At 55.3% G+C, this 16,831-nt stretch overlaps 1 protein-coding gene across 1 annotated transcript in view; it reads right to left on the bottom strand.

Moving 5' to 3' along the window:
- Positions 1-16,831, bottom strand: part of CNTFR (ciliary neurotrophic factor receptor) — a 427,487-nt gene that overhangs the window by 130,353 nt on the left and 280,303 nt on the right. The window contains 1 exon segment of the mRNA XM_077818087.1: positions 15,831-16,061. Coding sequence (XP_077674213.1) covers positions 15,831-16,061 — 231 coding nt within the window.

Genomic DNA, 16,831 nt, shown 5'->3' with positions numbered 1-16,831 from the left:
GGGCAAACAGGAAGTAAGTTGGGATTTGAAAATAAGGAAAAAGGAACTTGGATTTAAGCTTGCTGGAAGTTCACCCCAATAAACATCGAATTGTTTGCACCTTCGGACTGCGGGTATTGTTGCTCTCTGTTCATGCGAGATGGACCAGGGAAGTGAGAGGGTGAAGGAATAAGTTTTCTAACGGTCACAACCTCACAAGGTCCCTTCCAGTCCTACAATTCTGAGCTAGCTGGCCCTGGAGGAAAGCAGGCTCAGGCTTCATCATGACAGCAGCTATTCCTCAGCCTTACTGATGAGCTGGCAACATAAGAGTTAATTAGTGACCCCAGATGGAGCTTAATTAGAAAGACTGACCCCAGCTGTTAGGCTTGAAATAAGACAAAGGTTTCTAACCATCGGAGGAGTGACGTTCTGGAGCAGCCTTCCAAGTGGAGCAGTGAGGCCATAAACCTACCTGGGCTTCAAGACTGAGCTTTGGTAAGTTTATGGAGGGGATGGTATGATGGGACTGCTTACAATGGCATATGGCCCATCTGCAACTGCTATTACAAATATCTCCACAGGCCAGAGATGGGACACTATATGGGGAGGGCTCTGAGTTACTACAGAGAATTCTTTCCTAGCTCTGTGACTGGTGGGTCTCACCCACATACTCAGGGTCTAATTGATTGTCACATTTGGGGTCGGGAAGGAATTTTCCCCCAGGTCAGATTAGCAGAGCCCCTGGGGGTTCTTCACCTTCCTCTGCAGCATGGGGCACGGGTCACTTGCTGGTCTGAACTTGAGTAAATGGAGGATTCTCTGTAACTTGAAATCTTTAAAAGAAGATTTGAGGACTTCAGTAATTCAGCTGTAGGATATGGGCCTGCTACAGGAGGTGATGTGGGAGGCTCTGTGGCCTGTGATATACAGCGGGTCAGACTAGATGATCATGATGGTCCCTTCTGACCTTAATGCCTGTGATTGAAGCAAACAGAGCACCAACTAAACAGAAGTGGGAACTCAGTAGACGGGGCAACCTGGGAGCTAGGGAAGGGCCTGAAGGAAGGCCTAGTAGTTTGGGTCTGGCTGTGGCCATGGAAGCAGAGCTGCAGGAGAAGGGTTAATCCCTGTGGTGGGGCCCCAGAGGAGAGAAGAGCCCCAGGGACCAGGGAATGACACAGAAGCCCAGGTGGAGTGGAAGGCCAGTGTACATGGTACTTGGACTCCCAGCAAGGAAAGGGCTGTGGGGAGGGATCAAAGAATTTATTGTTTGGAGTCAAGTCCAGCAGGGGCAAAGGACCCTGAAAGGGGTCTGAACTGCTGGGTGACTTGGCCTGAAGACTGACCCACAGGAGATGCAGTGAGGGAGTCCAGGGAAGAGCCTGGCTGGAAGTGGTCACCATGGAAAAATTGGAGAGAGTCCAGAGAAGGGCAACAAAAATGATTAGGGGACTGGAACACATGACTTATGAGGAGAGGCTGAGGGAACTGGGATTGTTTAGTCTGCGGAAGAGAAGAGTGAGGGGGGATTTGATAGCCGCTTTCAACTACCTGAAAGGGGGATCCAAAGAGGATGGATCTAGACTGTTCTCAGTGGTGGCAGATGACAGAACGAGGAGCAATGGTCTCAAGTTGCAGTGGGGGAGGTCTAGGTTGGATATTAGGGAAAACTTTTTCACTAGGAGAATGGTGAAACACTGGAATGCGTTACCTAGGGAGGTGGTGGAATCTCCTTCCTTAGAAGTTTTTAAGGTCAGGCTTGACAAAGCCTTGGCTGGGATGATTTAGTGGGGATTGGTCCTGCTTTGAGCAGGGGGTTGGACTAGATGACCTCCTGAGGTCCCGTCCAACCCCGATATTCGATGATTCTATGATGAGAACGTAGCCACCAGAGCGCTGTGAGAGGCAAAGTCCCTTGCAATGCCATGTCCCAGCCTGAGGGGGAGCCACAGAGATGAGGACACAGGTTGCCATCATCGAAGTGTTTAGATGTCATCACAGTTATGAACATGGGACAGAGATAGATCGATAGAGAGATGTGCATGGGGTTTAGACAGACAGACAGATAGAGATAGATAGATCTGATCAGCTGTCTAAGATTCTGACTGTGCACGTATTGAATCCCCATATTCAAACACCAGGTTATATGTTACTGCCGAAGGTACATATAGCATACGGGGCATATACATAAGGCCACTATTCCCAGACATACGAATGGTATAATACTGACCCCATTTTAAATGTATAGTCAGAGACTCTGACTTGCAAGCAGTTTACAAAGGTGTAGGAATTCCCACCTCTCTAGTTCCATACCGTATCTCCAGCTGTCATATGAAACGAGGGGCTGCATTCCACACCTCACCTCCCTTGTGCATAGCGTAACCACGCAATAGATCATCACCCAGCAAGGAGCCTGACACCCTGGAGAGGTTCCCGACCTGCTGCTCTCAGCTGGCTACTCCACTTTGGCATGGGGGATTGCCCTAGCTGCACAAAATAAAAACTGGACGCAGAAAATCATTTCCTTCCAGACAACCAGCACAGGAGACAAGATGGCACTGAAGGGGCAGGTAGGCAGCTAACGCCCCTGTGGTTTAAAAGTTACCAGCTGGGACACTTGGCTTGTCTCGTTGGAGATTAGACTGATGAGAGACACAGCAATGCTTCACAAGCAGGGCATGCTCAGAGTGGGTGCAGCGTCTCGAGGCTTCTAGGACAGCCACTGGTGCACTTTGCCACCAACCCGCTGGGGATCGAACCAGGGACCCACACAGCACAGCTTGAGCGAGCAAAGCCTCCGAGGATGGGGGCTGTAACCCCTCGTATCTTCTGTGGATCAGCACTGAGAGGGACTGTAACACCCACCCACTAGTGGGTCACGCTTACGCCAGATGCATCTGCGGCCCTGGGTGTAAATGGTTCGTAAAGTTGATATACAAGGGCAAAGGAGTGACGCTCACGCTCAGCAGGTGTCCAAAGTGTTTGCAACAAAAAACAACAACAACCTCCACGGGTGTATCAGCCAGTGAGAGATGTAGCAGGAGTTTACAACAAGACAGCTCCATTGCTACTCGCATCTACCGTGCCCCATCCCGAACTAGCAGGGGCCAGGTCCTCCGCTGGTGTGGGCACTGCACACATTTACACCAGGAGAGTATCTGAGCCTAGAATACCCAGGCCCATTCCACCCCCTCATGTCAGCTCTGCGTAAGCTACTCGGCCACACCACTGACGTACACCCCTTTCTACCCAACGTACACCCCCGACTGCAGCCCAGTGGTGATGCATTTACTGCAGAATGCCACCAGCAGAAGTGAGATCAGAGCCGGGCCCAGCCCCCCTAGAGGCAGCTTGCCCTGCTGAATGTCATCTGGTGTAAATCCAAGGAAGACTCTGGATTGGGCTCCACCCGACAGCAGAATCCAGCCCCAGCCAGCATATGCTTCCAGAAAGCCTGCTGGTACAAATAGGTGGGCACATGCCATGCCTGCCCTGGGGTACAACATTGAATTTCCTGGAGACGTGCCTGATAGCAGGTTTGTCTTGTTCCCCACCAGGCTTTTCAGCTGTGTTGCGAGAGGAGCCCTCTGACCAACGAGCTGCTGAGTCCGTGGGACCCGGACAGATCCCAGGGCACGGTGCAAACGTTTCAAGGTTAGCTACACCCTGCACTGAGCCGGTCACATACAGCAAAGATCCTTTGATGGAACACAGACCCTAGTGCGGAGAGAGCGAGCAGCTTCCACTCCCGGGATAAGATCATCAACCATTTTAATAAGGGAGTCCCTCCCCAGCCCCAATTCAAGTGAACACTGTCTTGTTTAGTTGGCAGCAAATGCTAAAGACCCCCGGGGAGCTTGGGCGAGGAGGAGGGGGAGAAAAGGGACATCTGTTTAGAGCATTTCCACTCCATGCTCTCCCAGGCTATTGCTATCGCTTGTTGTCAAAATTTATCAACTGCGTAATTGTTTAAACAGCATTAAAGTGCTTGGAGCAAGAGCGACTGGAAATTGTCCTGCAGTTGCCTGTAGGACTGATACTGACAGCTCAGGAGGATCGGGGAGGGGAATGATCCATGAGCTGCCAAAATCCTCCAGCTCACGATCTCGGGGGGAACACACCCCGGCTTGCCTGAGACCCCCCCCGCTTTCCTCTCAGCTCCCCTCCTTGTTTCCCAGACCCCAAATTCTCCTCCCCCACCGCAGAGCCCTGCTGCGATCCCATTTATTATTCTAAATTATTTACAGCAAGGATGCCAGATTGGGAAACCACAGCTAATTACACTGTCATTCAGGCTAAAGTACGCCCAGCTTCACCTTGGACCGAGCGCCCGGCAAAATAAGCTATTTGCTGCATCCCTCACTGTGTGTCTGAGCCCCCCTCCCCCACTTGGGACTCATCAGGTGAGCTGTGGCAGAAGGGGTGGGGATGGGGAAAGTGGTAGGGGGTGTGGAGATGGGACACAATGAAATAGTTCTAATCCCTTTCCACTGGAGAGCCAGAAAAAGCTTTTCAAGTGTTATTTGAGGCACCTTTTACATGGGGGAAACTGAGGCACAAAGAGGGTAAGGACCACTCCTCCAAACCACGGGGAGCTCAGCACCTCTCAAAACCTAGCACTAAGCGACCGAGAAGACCGAGGAATATATCACGTCTCCCTCTCCCAGTCCTGTGCTTTACCCCCTCTGATTTCTTGCCAAGAAGTGGCTGCAGGGGTGGGGCGAGCAGGGGGAGGGCAAGGGCGTGGTATGCTCAGAGGCCAGGAAGAACCCCACTGCTTCCTGCTGACAAAAGGAGATGTCTCCTCATTGGGTTAGTGTGTGGACAGCCCCGGAGCGCCAGGACTGGCGGTGTGTTTACCATTCCCAAGACACGACAGGACTTTCCCCGAGATCAGACAGGTGAAGAACACACCTGTGGAATGGGAATGCCAGGCAGGGTCCCTGCCCATCGCCACCCTGCACCCTGTGCGTACGTCTACACTGGGCTGGAGGGGTCATTTCCAGCTCAGGTGGCTACAGCCGCACAAGCGCTGATTGAGCTAGGGCACTAAAACCAGAAGTGGAGCAGCTGCCGCCCGGGCTAGCCGCCCCGGTGCAATCCTGTCGGAGATCGCGGGTATGGAGCTCTGCCGCGGCCCGCACCAGGGCAGCCAGACTGCTGTGCATGGAGCACTAGCTCCATCAGAGCTAGCCCAGATACGACTGCCCGAGCTGGAACGCAGCCCTGCCCTAAGGGGAGCAGCCGGGCTCTTAACCCCAGCAGAATAAGTTCCCTGAACGTCCGTACAGATTTCGATGGGATCTGACCACCCGTGCATGCCACCGGCCAAACAGCAGACCACAAACCTCGCAGTGTAAGCCCCCCAGGGCTGATGCCTGCCCCCACGGGTAACTGGTCTGGGAAAGGCGAGGGAGGGCCCTGGAGATAAGGGCTATATAGAGGGGCACCACCAAGCTAGGAGCAGAGGCTGGTGTTTCTGGCCTGCCAGCGGGGAGCTAGGAAGACGTGGGCAGCAGGGGGGTGAGAGGTTCTCTCCCATCCCTGCGAGCGAACCCCGTGGCACAGGCGGACACCTGGAAACTCAGCACCCGCCGGTGGCAGGAAGTTCACAAAAATATTTTGACAAGGGGCACTTAGCCGAGCCGCAACCCCGCAGAGGGGAGCCCAGTGTAAACAGAGCGCCGGATCTCCATGCCACCGGGGCCCCCATCACGCCCCGCTCGCTTGGTGTGGGACGTCCCTGAGATGATGCGGCTGGAGCTTCTCTGGTTAATTGCCGTCAGCACTGCAGACAGCTCAGAGAGGGAAGGCAAAGATGGGGGTGGGGGGCTGTGGGAAGCTGTTTAGACAATGGTTTGGCTTCTTTAATTATTGTGCTGGGTTTGTCATGTTAACAAGGATAAACAAGTCGGGGGAAATCTCCCAGCTGACGCCAGGGCTTTGGCATTCACAGGGGGCGGGGGAGACCAAGACAGACCTGGGAGGTGGCGGGGAGGGGGAATTTAGTGTTCATTAAAGCGAGAGGCTGGGGACTGGGCTGCCATGGGGCTGCCAGGTGATGGCTGAGGCTCCTCCTAGCCTGCCAGCCCCATACACCTAAGTGTCTCTGTCCTACTAGCACAGACCAGAGCACCGAACTGAAAAGACTGGCTGCCCTGCCTACCGGTGCAGGGGGAGTTGGGGTGCAGGAAAATCCCCCCTGGGGAATAAGATGAGAACCTCAAACTCATTTTGCTCGTGCCCCCAAATCCAGATGGAAACCCAGGTTTTCAGGTGACCAGCTAGAGCTGTGAACTTACTCACCACCTTGGGGTTTCCGAGTGAACCCCGCTGACTGGTCCTGACTCACACTGGGGCAGCTGAGATCGGAGTGAGGATCTCGGTGCGACCGAGGACCCCTCCCCAACACAGTCACTAATGTCCAGAGGAGTGCTTCCGGGGGCTTTGGATCAGGGCCGCAGTGAGGCAGGCCAGCTTTAGCGGCTGCATTTCAAGGATGGGGAGGGTAAAAGAAAACCTACAGAAGCAGCAGATCATGTCACCCAGCTTGAATCAACCTTGATGCCAGATGCCCACAGCAGCCCCAAGCCTGCCACGGCAACGGACACTGCTTGGCCCACATTGGTGGCTGCAGCAGAGAGGGCGAGGACTGAATGGGTCATAGGGACTGAATTCCCCTCTGCCAGTGGGGCAGCTTTGGGTGTGTGCTCACCCTCCCGCTCTCTGTGCTGTAGCTGTTCTGTGGCTAAACAATCGCCAGGGTAGATGCCAGGCAGCACTCCCAATGCTAAGGCCAGGGCTACCCTATAAACTCACGTCGGCATAGCTATGTTGCTCAGGGATGGGAAAAACCCACGCAGTGAGACCGACCTCAGCCCTGGTGTAGACAGCGCTGTGGCGCCGGGAGAGCTGTATGTGTCGCCAAGCCCTAACTGAATAGTCGAGGGGGTGACGTGGGGAAGTGAAAACTGAGGTGGATGGGGGGAGATGGCTGCACAGCTGGGTGTGCAGTCCCCGGGCGGGGATGGGGTTACTGTGCACGTCTTCACTGATGCAGGCACCGGGCAGGCTACGACAGCAGCCAGGGCCAAGCTTCTGTTCAGAGACCCATCCCCCTGCGGAGCTCTCTCTCTTCCCTCATGCTTTATTACTTGGGACATTAGGACAGAAACTAATTACGACGGAGCATCAGAATTCCCGTGAGAGGCCTCTGCTCCGACTGCTTGTTCCACCTCTGACTCAGAGTCAGTCTCTGATCTGCCTAGGCATTTATACCGTCTTATTATTGCAGCAGCTCGATGCCCAAAGACAGGGAAGATCTGCCAGCTCGCAGCTTGGGCCCAGTCCCGCGAGCCTAACACAGGCAGGACTCTGCTGGAAGGTGCTGGGAATTTTGCCTGAGAAAGGACTGCAGGCCCAGGTATTTTGTCCAAGGCCCTGGAGCGGATGTATGGCCTTTCCTACTGCACTACGGCCAAAGTTCAAAGCGCCCCAGGGTCTGTTCAGAGCACCAGAGTCAGATCGGCTGAATTTCATGTAGCCTCCAGTGGATGAGACCTTCAAAAACTCAGCTGCTGTGTGCACACCTTCATGAAGAGAAAATATCAGGTACTAACGGGCTCTCTAATCTAGCCGAGAAAGGTACAACAAGAACTGACAGTTGGCAGTTTAAGCCAGGCACATTCAAATGATGCAGATTTTCAACAGTGAGGCTGGTTAATCATTGGACCCAAGGCCCAAGGGAAGTGCTGGATTCTCCACCTCTTGATGTCTTCACACCCCAGCCTGGTTGCCTTTCGGGAAGGGAGGCTTTAGCCAAACCCAAGTTATCGGGGTTACTATAAGGGTAACCGGCTGAAACTGGTCTCGCTATACACAAGGTCAGACTAGATGATCTGATGGTCTTTTCTGGCCTTAAAATCTCTGAATCAAAGATGATCTATATAAATATAAGGTGCTGGTACTCCATCGGCTCTCCATGGGGTGCCCAAGATACTTGGTGGAACAGAAAGAGCAGGGAATGTCAGATTTCACAGGGTTATTAGCCCGGACAGACAGGCTCTCCTGAGAGGCCTAGCACACTGGGCTTCTTAGAGACCAGCAGAATCTTTGATGGGGTCTAATGAATGCTCCTCTCTTTATGATGAGCCCCCACTGCCCCCTGCCTGCCGTGGCATGGCTCAGAGCTCCCGGCCCCCCTGGCCCTCGCAGCTGCTCTGTGTTTACAGCGGGAAGAAAGGATATTTTTATTGTTTCTGACATCGGCTGCCCCGGATTATCATAGTGTACACGGCAAGCCAAGTCAGCACCACTCTGCTAGGCTGCAGCCGGGCAGCTTGCCTGCGAGGGAAGGGAAGGAATGCGGCGGTGATAACATGTGTGCGGGGGGGCGATTAGACCCATTCAGTCAGCATTTGGAAAGAGCCTTCTCTTTCGCTCTCACACCCCTTGGCAGGGCCAAGCGAGTCCTGCCGGGGGACGAGGTGGAGAGGTTACCCCTTGCCTTTGAACGTGTTTGTTTGTCTAGTTCTGCTCCTAATTCCATTAGAGCTAATTGCATTTGGGACTGCGGTCTGGTGTCATGTTTTGTTTTCTTTTAAAGGCTGAGATATTAATTTGCATATCCTTACCCAGCATGCCTTTCCCGGCCCTCAGCACTGCCAGGGCCTGAAATCTGTGCATAAGCAGCGAGGTTCGTGGGTTGAGTTTTTGAGCCCTGAGTGATCCAATCCCCTTAGGACTTGGAGGCTGAATTCTGAGGGTTGTGTGTCCAGTAAAATGATCTGTATTTAGATTAATAGCACATCGTAATAACCTAATCTAATTTGTAACACTCCCACCACTGTGGTTTATTGGTGAACTGTGGGTCACTCCTATGCCTCATCATTATCTCTCTGTAGGGGATACTTTGCTGATGTATTGAGGTGGCAATTAACACAGCAGTCCCATGCTATTCTACTTTATAGGCCCAGCCAGATTAATCTCACCTGCAGGGATCCCCAAACCTGCTGTCATCAGCCCAACTACAGACAGCATGGTGCTGAGGGACATGGTGGTCCTGAGGACACGGAGACTCACTGAGTGTCCACCCAGCACCTTTTCCAGTCCAACAGCACCGGAAGAAGGGGGGTTAATGGTCGCAAGCAGTCAGGGCTTCGTTTCCCTCTCCAGTCTGCGAGAGAGCATCCCCCTGAGTCATCCACAGCATCCCCCGAGTCACCCCACTGCATCCCCCCCGAGTCGCCTTGCAGCACCCTCCCCGAGTCACCCTGCGGCACCCTCCTTGAGTCACCTTGCGGCACCCCCCCCCCCCCGAGTTGCCCCGTACACTCCCCAGAGTCACCCCACAGCAGGCACTGACTCACTGGGCCATTAGGGGCAGCAATGATTCAAAAGGGAGAGTGCCCCCTACTGTGACACCCACACACCTGCATGCGGTACAGAGCCCCACTAGCATGGTGCTGGGACATTGGGGTCAGCATTGACTTTGAGGGGAGAGCGTCCCCACCCCACTGCTCCAGGCGCACAGCGCCCCCTAGTGCTGCCCCAGGGTGAGCCCTCATTTCAAGGTGAGGGCTCACTATACTGAGTAGGGTTGCCGCCTCCAAGATACAAAAAAACAGGAGCCAGCTATTACTTACAAGGCAGAGACCGCTCTGCTTCTCACATCATACCACGGCACTGGCCAACCAGCTGCGCCTACCCCCACTGCCCAGCCCAGTCTCCCAGGCCAGGCCCAGCCTCTCTCTTCCCCACAGCTCTGGGCCCCCAGACTCCGGCTCCCAGCCCCTGCAGTTGGACACCCCACTGGCTACCAGGCAGGCAGCAGGGGGCAGTTCAGTCTTGCAATACCCCTGCCTTTGTGCCAGCACTTCCTCTTCAGCCCGATGAATCTGCCACTACCCTGCCCCCATTTGCCACCCACTTGCTGGTCCTGGCCACCCTTCGGTGCCATCTGGCTGGGATGCAGGTACTACTCCCATCTCTGAGCAGGCTTGGCAGAGAGATGCATTATCATGCGATTGACAAAACCCGGCATTTTTACTGTCCCGGGAAGACTTGCAGATTTCTCGTGGTGGCTACCTGGAAAACGGGCCGATCCTGGGAAACTTGGGCTGATGGCAACCCTAGGAGCAAGTCACCCACACTTCTCCCTGCAGCACAGCACCCCCAATGCTGAACCGGGGCACTGGGCTCCGCACTGACTCTGAAGAGCCAACCACCCGCCTCCCGCAGGCTGCCCACTCACACAGCTGCAAGACGGGGGCCACACTCTGTCCCCCGCTACCTGAGCAAAGGACACAGCAGCACCTCATCAGCTCCTCCTACCCCCTGGGGCAGCGCAGTAGGGTGACCAGATGTCCGATATTAGGGGCTTTGTCTTATATACACAACTCTACCCCCACCCCCTGAAAAAAAAGTCCTCCAATTTTTCACACTTGCCATCTGGTCACCCAAAGAGTTCAGGGGCATGGCCGGGCAAGGGATCCGTCCCACGAAGGAGTGGGTAGGCTGGTGGTTTTCATGGAGATGTTTTTCTTTTTCTCTTTCTTTCTTTTTTTCAAGGGAAGGGAGCGGGGAGCCCAGCCCCAAACCGCAGCTGGAGCCCAGCTGAGGAGCAAAGCGACTTCCAAGGCAGAGGAACAGGGGGTTGTTATTATTTATTAGCAGCTAATGCTTGATTGTCCACTAATCAGGCCAGAGAATACAAACGCGGGCCATCCCGGCCCCCCGCTCACATGTGGTTTCTGTTGCGTTGCCTGCCTTCCCCTACCCTCCCTGGTTGGGTTTTGTTTGTTTTTCTGTTAATTTGGTTGTTTTTCCATGTCGTTTTCCGTCAAACCGCATGTTTTTCCCCTTCATCTCGCCAGCCATTTAGTGACAGGCAGCCGGGGAAGGAGTCCAGCACGGAGCCCTTCTCTCCAAGTCTGGTGGGTGGCCCCCTGCCAGCTCCGGCACTCTGCGGAGTCAAACGTGCTGCATTCCATTCCACGCGGATCCAAGCGCTCACCTGCACTGCAGGCAATTAGGGACATATGGGACAAGCGGAGCTGGCAGCCTCCCCCTGGACAGATCCCCTAGCAAAGAGCAGTCACGGGCTTCCAAAGCGACGGACTCCTCCGGGCTGGCTGCTGTGCCACGCTATGGTGCACGCCGTGTCTGGTTCCCGCACGCTCCCGCTCACTCTGCAGCTTCCCCCGTCTTCTCTCTCCGCTCCTCCCCCAGCCTCTGGAGAGCTGACCTGGGATCTAGCCCTAGCTGTACTCTCACTCCCGATGCATCTGGCTTAGAGAGCGCTCCCACCTGGACACCGACGCAAGCCGCCCTGGCTAGAATGAATGGTGGGCGACCCTGACTCTGGTTCAGCAGCTCCTAGGGGCTGAGGGAGCGTGCTCATGGATGCATTATTAGACCCAAGCTAGCTAGATGTGTCCAGGGATGGAGAAATTGGTTCCCTCCAGGGTATGGGTGACCTAGGAGCTCCCTTTCTGGTATCCATGGCCATTAACTCAAGCCCCCCTTCCATGTTGCCTGGGAGGCCTTCCTGGTCCCATTTGCACAGACACCTCACTCTCCTCTTTTGGCCGACCTTCTGCCTCTAACTATCCTCTCCTCTCTGGCCTGTTAAAATTATTTTTATAACAGACTATAAAAAAGAGAGCCATGTGCCAAACCTCAAGAGCACATTATTTCCTAACATCTCTGTTACAGCCACTCCCCCGCCCTCGGGCCCTGCGTTGCCTAACTCGGAGCGTGAGCTCTGGCTCAGCCGGGAGCTTGTCTTCTAGCCTTGCTCTGAGACGGCTCAGCTCCCCCAGGGTGCTCCGGTTCCACCCCCTTTCTGACCCCGCGCAATCCATCGCACAGAGCTGTGCTCTTCAGGAGAGAATTCCCTGGATGGAAAGTCCCATTGCATCCCCGTCTCCCAGCATGCCTAGCCCTGCTCACCCAGTACAACCCCCTGGGCAGTGGGATGCCAGTGGAAGCACCAAGAGAACCTAGTGTCCTGATTCCACAGCCCCGTGCAGCCTCTTGGGCGTAAATGGGAATCACTCCAGCGAAGACAGCACTTGGCTGTTCCGAGGCTCAGCCTGGCCCGTGGTTAAGCGGCTCTCCAATATCTGCGCAATATGTTATGTTCACTGTGCTCTAAGACCTTCAACTACACGAGTTCAGTGACGGCCTGATTGGCAAGTACCCAACCCCCAGGGCAAACAGCAAGAGGGACGTAGCCTGAAACAATTGGCCCAGGGGGCCATCCAGTCCCGTTCTTCATCTAGGACAGTGGCCAGGGCCTTCAGAAGGAGGAACAAGAAAGCCCATAATGGACAATTCCAGAAGGATCTGTGCTTCCCATTAGTTCGTGGCTGGTTTGATCCACACCTGGCCTTGCAGTCACACAAGTCAGGCAGATTTAAATCTGCACGTTTGATGTCCGGGGACTACCTGCCCATGACACCATCCCTTGAGGGGCAGGATTTCCTATGCACAGAAAGTGGCTCCACGTGGCCTGCTCCAAGAAGAGGCTGTGGCTTTAAAGGATCAGTGGGCACGGACCTGTTCCTGAGTGGCTCTTTTTTGAATGGCCAGCCAACGACATGAGAGGATACTGAAGAGGTGGATAATTGTGCCTGTCCCCGGAATGGGAAATCCCTTTGCAGTGGCTCAAACCCAGAAGCCGGGGATGCTTTTGGATGATGGGGCGGACTGGCCTTGTGACCATTTGCACTCTCCCTTTGAACCCTGCCCTGCCCAGGGTGGGGAAGAGGCCAGCACCAAGCTGTGAGCCAACTCTTGAGCAAGGGCTCCAATTCTGAGTCCAACCTCCGTAGGGTGAACCCCAGTGCTGAGCTACGCTGGGATTTCAGGCAGGGCTGGGGGCACCTCTACAAGGCCCAGCTGGGCCTGCAAAACCCAGGCTGGGAAGCTGCTCTGAGCTCGGCGCGGCTCTTGTTTTCACGCTGGGTGAAAGGAGGGGGTCCTTGTCCACTCAGGGACATGCCCCTCTGCAGTAGCATGTCTCTGCACTGAGGTTATTAATTCCGCGAGAGGAAGAGGCAAGTGAGTGGGGTAGGGGTGATGGGGGAGGGGGGGAAGGGAAGGAAGAACTTGCAGAGAGCTTTCAGTTAAAATCCAGGCAATTAAATTAATTACCAGAAAAAGCATCTCACCTGATTAGTTCCTTGCATATTTAATTACATTAGCAACATCGGGCATTCGCTTATTTCTTTATCTCCGGCTCTCTCTGTTGGGCTCGCAGCCCCGGCACTGTCCGAGCTCTCCCCAGCCTGCCACAGCCCAGGTAAAGCTGGGAGCGAGTGAAACCAGCAGGATATTGGCGCTAAAGCCGACCCATTCCCACGGGCCCCTGGGGGGATTGACGGGGATTATTATTAGTGAGGTGCTTAGCAGATGTAAAAACCATTGCAAAGTCAGGGCTATGCCACAGCTGGAAAGGAGCCTTCGGAGGCGAGAAGCTGAGCCAGGCCCCCTCCTTCTCTCCAGCCCAGATCTGGGCTCCAGCTTCCCCTTCCCTGCGTGCAGAGCTGCATGGCAGCCTGACGTGCAGCCCAGCTCAGCTGCTCCCACCCGGTTTCCAACAGGAAGGATTTCTGGTGGGCGTCAGGGCCTCTCCTGGGTTTAGCCCCGCTGGGGGGAAGAACCCCCTGGCAGGCACAGGGCGACACAGTGCCACGGTGCCACGTTCAGCAGAGTCGTTCAGCAGAGTCGTGGAGGGTGTCATGCCCTCCAAAGTCACCCTGGAGCCAGAGAGGCTCTGAATGGGGGGGGTGGGGAGGGGTGGGCGCTCTGCGCTTTGGGAGCCTCACAGAACGGGCCCCAGGGGTGAGTCCAGCCTGAACGAGAGTCACTTACTCGACAGGGTTGCCGGTAAATGATGCACCCACTCTGGCCTCTCCATTGCCACATGGCCTCATCAACCCACCATCCAGCCCCTCCACAGCTTCTCTGCCGCCTCCCGCCCCCTCCTCCCCATCTGCTGACTCATCTGTAGATTTCCCCTCCTTCTCCCTAACTCCCCGCACTCCTGGATGACTCCAGCAAACCACCCTCTTGCTGCCCCGTTACCCGGCAACTCTTGATAAGGTGCCGCCGCGGGGGGCGGGGGGGGCCTTCACCCACAACAAGTGGCTCTCTCCTCATTCTGTCTGCCATGCTCTTTGCCGGCAACCACATGCCTCTGGCCTCCCTGGTTCGCAGGCCCAAAGCCCCAGGGTTGATTTGCTGCCTTTGATCCCCTCGTTGTACTCAGCTGGGTCTGGTCCCACCCTCTCCGGACAACATCTTGCTGACATCCTACAAGAACAGATCCGTCGTGGCCTCCCGCCCTTGGTCCACAGCCTGTCCTCGTCCCTGCTCATCACACACACCAAGGATTCTCATCTGATCTGCTCCTCTAGCCCTTCCACCTCTCCCCTGGACATCAGCCCCTCCTAGCTACTGAGCGTCCTTCACCCATGGAGGAAAGAGTCAATGACCAGATCCTAAGGCATACATAGGAGGGGGAAAAGTTAAGGTTACACCTGAATTCTGGCATTTCCTGACTTGCATGTTCCTCACTTTACAATCTGAATAATGTCTGTTTAGTACGTGTGTGAGGCGTGTGTGTGTGTGTAGATTAATATAGCATCATCCCGCCACAGCGTTAAACTTCACAGGTGGCATGTGACTGGGCTGGCTGCTTCTGACGTGCCCCCTCGTCACCAAGGGTCACGCTCCAGGCAGCCTGCCTCAGTTTCCCCTCCGGGACTGTGCAAATAAAACTTCCCGGCAGGCTTTTTCTTGGGCAAAAATATCCCTCCTTGGGGACTGGGTTTATTAATATAAAAGAAACTGCTAATAAAACTCATCCCCCCCCTCCCCCCAAACAGTCCATTTGTAAGTCCACAGAACCCAAGGGTTTTCTTCCCCTTCCCAGGCCTCCTGGCCTGGAGCAACTCTCAGGGTCTTCCCTGCAGGAGCCTTTCCTCACTGTCTGCGGACTCTGCTACAGCTTCCTGGGCTTTCCCCTTCACTGCAGCCACCTGCTGCCCTTTTAGGGAACTACCTGACTGAACCCAAAGGTGCCTATTTTGTGATGTGGGCTGGCTAGACCCAGCCCTCTGGCCCGTAAGGGGCGAGCCACCCCGGTACACGGCTGCTCCAGGATTGACGTTCACCACTCACGGCTGGTGAGTTAGGCTGCAGGCGCCTTTCATGTCAGATCATTTATCACTCCTAATCAGAAACGCCCCGCTGGCCCCTTGGATGGACCCAGTAAGGTGAAACAAGTGTTTAGAGAAAAGACCCACGACACACCGGGCTGGATGGCCCGAGCCCAGGAATCTTGGCCGATATTGTCACCTACACACGCATCCCGTCCTGTGAAATACACAGTTGCCATCACCTCTACGCTCCGAGTCCTGTGAATTCTAGTGTCTGTCGTGTGCAAACACACGCCCATAGTCTCCCATGCAGGAACTATAGTCATTAATGCCTCGCTCCAGCCACTCATCTGAGACGGCCCCACCGCGGCACAGCCAGAATTGCCCCTTAGAGCTAAGCATGCTTTGCTGATTGCTGGGAGAATCTCTCCCTTCCCTCGAGTCACAACAGCGGACGTGAGTCCCTTATTCCTTTGGGCTGCACCATCCCGTGAGCGTGGATGGGGGAGCATCCCCTTGCGCCTAGTGAGCCAAGCAGCAGTTAACCTACGATGGGGGGCCAGGCTGCTGCCAGACGTGGGGAGGAGATGCCCGGTGCTGGGTTGTGTTATCGGGGTACGGTGCAGCTCTCACGGCCTATCCCCAAGGAGGGGTCCGGACCTCGCGCTAAGGCGTACTCACTTCCCACTTTCAGGTAGGTCTGGTATTTGAGGTGCCACGAGGAGCCTTCGTAGCAGGCGTACTGGCCAGTGCGTGTGAGGTCAACATTGCGCAGCACCAGGCGCGAGCCGTTGAGGTGGGACTCATCCATGTCGGTGCCGTTGGCCGACCAGGTCACGGCCGCGTCCCAGTCCATCGCCCCGCACTGCATGGTCACATCTGCGCCCAGCCGCTCGTACTGGACCTGCATGTCTGAGGAGACAGAAGAAGAATCCCGAGGTGAGCTCTAAGCGCGTCTAAGCAAGCCACACTCGGGGGGTGTGGAAACGGTGGGGCAGCTGAGAGAGAGAGAGAGAGAGAGACCCCGGAGCTACCCTGGAAGAAAGTCTGAGCATTAAATCACCCCCCAGAAGGAGGCAGGAACGGCAGCATGACATGAGCACAGCCCCGGAGCCAGGCCTGCGCGGGTTCTAGTCACAGCTCTGACACTGACTCACTGTACAGCTCTGGGCACATCCTTTAAATCCTTCTTGATGCCTCAGCTTCCTCACCTACACCACACTGGCCTTCCTCACCTACACTGACACGGGCCTGCTCACCCCGGTAAGCTGCTTGGAGTCCCTGCTCAGTGCAAAGCCCTATCCTCGTTAGCCCCACTTTCCATGGCAGAGCTTACAAAGGCACGGAGAGCTCGCGCGGCTCAGCTTAGCGGGCTGGACACTGACCTGGCATCCAAGCCCTGTCCATTCCAGTGCTATCAGCCTCCTGGGGGACCTTGGGCTGGTAGCTTCAGCAGGACAAGGGTCCCTCCCTACCGCTGAGCTGGGCAAGGCAGGTAAAGGAGTTCCCTTTGTTTGCAACCTGCTTTAACAATGACAATCATTCGGGCTTTTCCTCTGCAGATCTCAGTGACCTTCCCGGGGGGTGGGGGGGCAGAGCCATCGTCCCCATTTTACACAAGGCAGGAGGTGCAGAGTGATGAAGGGACAAGCCCACTGTTGCACAGGGAATCTGGGGCAGAG

Source organism: Eretmochelys imbricata, chromosome 5, assembly GCF_965152235.1.
Source record: "Eretmochelys imbricata isolate rEreImb1 chromosome 5, rEreImb1.hap1, whole genome shotgun sequence".
Classification (NCBI taxonomy): domain Eukaryota; kingdom Metazoa; phylum Chordata; order Testudines; family Cheloniidae; genus Eretmochelys; species Eretmochelys imbricata.
This window is presented reverse-complemented; position numbering and strand designations above follow the sequence as displayed.